The 5,000-nt window shown below is 35.2% G+C and overlaps 1 protein-coding gene across 2 annotated transcripts in view; it reads left to right on the top strand.

The window, feature by feature from the left end:
* The window catches only part of LOC119599432 (myotubularin-related protein 10-B-like), a 25,680-nt gene that overhangs the window by 7,601 nt on the left and 13,079 nt on the right, over positions 1-5,000 (top strand). For both annotated transcript variants that reach the window (XM_037949203.1, XM_037949204.1), the window contains exons 3-4: positions 3,632-3,768; positions 4,151-4,324. In XM_037949203.1, coding sequence (XP_037805131.1) covers positions 3,632-3,768; positions 4,151-4,324 — 311 coding nt within the window. The remainder of the gene's footprint in view (positions 1-3,631; positions 3,769-4,150; positions 4,325-5,000) is intronic.

Here is a 5,000-nt window from a genome sequence, read left to right as displayed (position 1 = left end):
ACACACATACATTTGTAACATAAATATTATTATTAGAATTGTCTAAGGATGAATCATATTACTGTATGTGACAATAACAGTAATTAATAAGCAGAAGCCCACAAAGTTGCAGTGACCGAGAAAGCTATTATTAGTATTTTCGTAAGTTGGTGAAGGGAGAACTTACAGTGGATAGGGTGCTAGGCTGGTCTCGACTCCTATGGCTTCCCCAGGAGGGTCACAGCAGTCTAGCAACGGCTCTCTCTTGTATCTGATGCGGGCTCTGAAGTGCTGCATGGCCTGAGGCTTTTGGTTTAAAAGCTTAAGGGTTTTTTTGCTGGAGAATAAGATTGGAATGTTTTGTTTTGAAAATGCAATGGTGCTAGATGTGACAGCTGAGGGCCTTGAGATTTAGATATGACGAGCTATGTACTGCCTCTACACAATGTCGGCTATGGTTGCAACGGTGATAATGTTTGTGATATTTATGATAATTGAATATCGACGTTTTCAAGCTCTCAAGTGGTGAATTTCCTCTGTCTGTGCATCTGAGGACTACAAACATTGTTATTACTATTCTGATAGCATTACTGAAAAACAAAGAGCAAGGAAAACAAAGACTAGTTTTCAAGAAAAATGTCTGTTACACAAGACAGTGAGAGCAGTGCTAGTGGTGCAGAACACATTGCCAAAGCTCAAGAAGCTGCAAGAAAGTCTCAGAATGATAGTATTGCAAGTATCCACAGGGACCTAAAGAAAGAGAGTAAGAATGTAGATTTAATTCCATACAGGATTCATCCAGAAGTGTTACTGGGTTATAAGGCTCCTATCCAAAGGAGGTGTTCTGAAGGCAATCTTCCTAATGGACTACTTACAGCTGCTCCAGAAATCACTGACCACCGTTTGGATAGAAAAGATAAAGAAAGGTCAAAGAGGGACAGGGCAATAGCGAGAGGGTTGTCAGTTGATATTGCGAGTGATAGCTATCTAGAGAATAGAGTGAAGAAGCACAGGCATCGAAGAAGAGACAGCATTGTTGATGCTCAGCGCAATGATTCATCGAGTGATCACTCAAAGTCAAGGAGCAGGCAGACCAACCGTTCTCTTGCCATGCAGCGTTCCCCAAGCCAGTCTGGTGGTTCAAGGAGAAGTTCTGTGATGTTTGACTTAGGAGATATTGACCAAGAATCGTCTCACCGTGCTTTATATGATCAAGACAGGAGACCTATGAAGAAGCAGGAAAAAAGGCGTAGAAGGAGTTCTATTCAGCCGGGAGTGGTGATTGATGCATCGTCACTTCACAAACAGAATGGAGTTCTTCCTGATGACAAAGAGTCAGTGAGTGTGCATGGTGACCCATTAACAACCTCAAAGAGTCAGCCGCAGAATTTAACACTTTATCTTGATAAAGAATGCCTGAGACCTGGAAGTCATACAGCCACTTCCCCAAGCCCATCCCAGATCAGTACTGAAAGTAATGAAGCTGGGTATGAGAGTGCTTGTTCGTCGATATATCTCTCGTCATATCTGTATCCCCCAGAATTTCAACCGAATTCCAAAATAGCAGAGAAGAGCCGAAGCAGCCAAAATACTCGGAGATTATCAACGCCTGCTGTATTACCCCATCAGTCTTATTCTTCCCATGGGCCTGCTCGTGCAGTTTCTGCTCCCCAGTCAGCACGTTCATCTCCGTACCGTAGCAGTGTTGCAAATGAAGACAAGCATAGCTCCACACCTCCCTATGTTCGCATTGGAGAAAACAGTTCTATTCCTGGAACCTCCAACAATGTTCACGAGAATGATATGCAGCCATCAAGTTTCATCTGCCATTCCACACTTGGCAACATCTGTGGAACCGAAGGAACGGAAGAAAAGGAAATATCGGATCAGACGTGTCGCTCAAACTTCGGAATGATTTTAAGCGGAATATGTTTTGTGCTGTTTTTGTGGTATCTGGCTGTGGTTTACAAGAGTTTCCTGGATAAAGCTTTGTCTTTTGATACCTATGAAGGAATCTATACACCCAAACTCAGTCCAGTTCAAGAGGTTGTGATCCATATATCAATGGAGGACTTCAACATTGTGCCGAAGTTCTAAAGTCTTGTGTACATAGGAAAATTGATTGCTACTTCTTCACTATATTATTATAAGAAGTACCCATGTGTGTTTTTAAAGGTACAGTTGGTCTATCTTCATTACAGGAAGAAGTATTCTAATGAATTTCAGAGAGTATCATTGTTTCCTCTAGTTTTTGAGGATAACAAGTGTTGGAATTTTGTGAAACGTCCATTGTGTCTGCATGTAATGGTGCTGTAACAAAGAGAGGAAATTCTACCATGAACTTGAAAACAAAATGATAGTTCTTGTCAGTTCATATATATTAACAATTGTATTTGGAATTTTATGAATTTTAATTTCATATAGTATGGTGAGAATTTCTAAAAAGTATGTATATAAAATTACAGTAATCTTTTATATGTCTATGTGTATATATTATATGTATTATCATAATGATAACAGTAATGATATGTATAGAGTATGTATATATCTTTAAATTGAAATGTATGACTGTACAGGAATTCAGACAAGCATTTAAAACTAATTAGTTAACATTGTAATGTGTTTGCATATTATTGGACCTTTGATGTAAATAATACTTTATGCGGTTTGTTCATTTGTAAATATTTCTGTATATTTCATCATATATGTTGAATAGCACTGAATGTAAAAAGAAAATGTAAACATAATTCTAATGTATTTGTGTGTATAAAAATTATATCAGACAATAAAAAATGAAATAAGAATTAATGTATTTTAATGTGATGCAACCTTCATATGTCTTGAAATAATGTGAAAGTCATTTATATGTTAGATTGAACCTTTTAAAGCTACATGAGGGTTTCTATCAGTGTATCATTCTGAGAAAAACATTTAAATACCAATAGGAAATTAGTTAAAGAAAAAATTAGATCAACATATATTATTGATACTTGAATGTTTTGATCAGTTATCATTCAGATCAATATTGCAGACTGAATGAGGTTAATCAATTAAGTATCTTTGATTGGTTTTGTGCTTTGAGGTAAGTCTCTCATTTGGCTGTAAGGCATGTTAATGACTATTTTTTGAGGAAAGCAAATAGGCATAAGATGATTTAATGTATATTTGTGTAATTTATTTGTTTACTGCAGCTTGGTACAAATGCTCTAAAGGTGACTTCAGTAACTTGATTTAGTTTCACAATATTAGTTGTATAAAAAGATTAAAGTTACAGGAACACTAATGGTTAGTTGATATTACTATTGATTCAGCTTCACAGTCCATTTTAAGAGTATGATGAATGGTATATTGGAATATAAATAATCAGCAAAGGTTTCAATACACATAGCCTCTTGGTTATTTTCTGTTGAAAGCATAATGTTCTTGGAAGTTTTATGTAAATTTTTATGTTTGCAAAATAGCTGAAAAGTTATTGGTGTGGTTTCATATATTATGATTTAAATTTGGTATGAAGTAGATTGATAGAATATCTTATGATTTGAACATGCTGTGACATAGCTTTAGAGGACTTTAAAAATCTCAACTTCATAGGAAATACTTTAAGAGGAGTTATGGGAAGCTTAAACCTAACTTTGTCTAAAACTCTTTTCAGGTGAAATCAAGATAGCAGAGGCAAACAATGTTTTGAAGTTTGCACCGCTGAAAACAAACAAGACGGGTATATCTGGTACATTGTTTGTTACCAATTTTAAGGTTTCATTTGTAACATCGCTGCCAGTAGATAGCAAGGTATGTATAATAGATGTTAGTGCATGCGATTGGAGAGAGAGAAAGTGAAAGATAAAGAGAGGAAGTGAAAAAGGGTGAGAAAGGAAGAGATGAAAGAAAAGGTGAAGATCAGGAGGGAGGAAAGAGGGGGGAAAGGGGAATTGTGCAAAAGATGAAAAACAAAACTGTTGTTTATTATGACTTGACAAAATACTGAAAAGGAAGAAGAGAATGGGACAGAGGTAGATGAGGGGCTGAGAGCAGACAGGAAGAAGCCACATATGTGTTGATAAATATATGTATGGGGAGGTAGCTGTGAGGTAGGTAAAAATAATATGAAAAGTCATATGATTTATGTAACGATGTAAATATGCATTTTTTTTTTCTTTTCTTTTTCCCCCAGGAAGCCGAACTCCACGAGAGAAGTCTGCAGAGCCACTACCTTGGCGTGCACGATGTCTGCCTGTCAGAAGTTGATCTCGTCTACCAGATATCAGAAGGATCCACCAAAAAGAAGAGGCTGTTGTATAATGCTCCCCTCCCCGCCAGAGTGTCAGGGCTGCAGTTAGTGCTCAAGGTGAGAAGTGGTTGTGGTGCCGTCTGCTCGCGTCACGGAGCTGCACTTGTTGGGTGTCTTTGCTGCCAAAAAGTGAAAAATAATAAAACCAATTGGAATTCTTAGACTCCCCAAGTTGGGTCGGTTGACGTTGTTGGGATTTTTTTTTTTTTTTGGATATTCTGGTTCTGATTTTAGAAAATTGCGTATATAATCACACACACACACCACACACACACACACACACACACACACACACAACATACATACATCATACATACACACATACAACAATACATACAACATACACATACATACATACATACATACACATAATAATATAATAAATATATATATATATATATATAATATATATATATATATATATATATATATATAATATTTAATTATATATTTTTTTTTTTTTTTTTTTTTTTTTTTTTTTTTATAGCAATTTATATATATGTATATATGTGTGTGTATATGTTATAGTATATAATATGTATATAATTATTTTTATATATATGTTTTATGTATTTATTTATATTATATGTAGTATGTATATATATATTACGTATACAGTATACAGTATCAGTATACAGTATACATTATACATGTATATATGTTAATATAAAATAATATAATATATAATATATATATATATATATATTAATACACACACTACACACACACATAA

Source organism: Penaeus monodon, chromosome 42 (assembly GCF_015228065.2).
Source record: "Penaeus monodon isolate SGIC_2016 chromosome 42, NSTDA_Pmon_1, whole genome shotgun sequence".
Taxonomy (NCBI): Eukaryota; Metazoa; Arthropoda; class Malacostraca; order Decapoda; family Penaeidae; genus Penaeus; species Penaeus monodon.
Note: the sequence above shows the minus strand (reverse complement) of the source record. Positions and strands in the feature narration are given on the sequence as shown.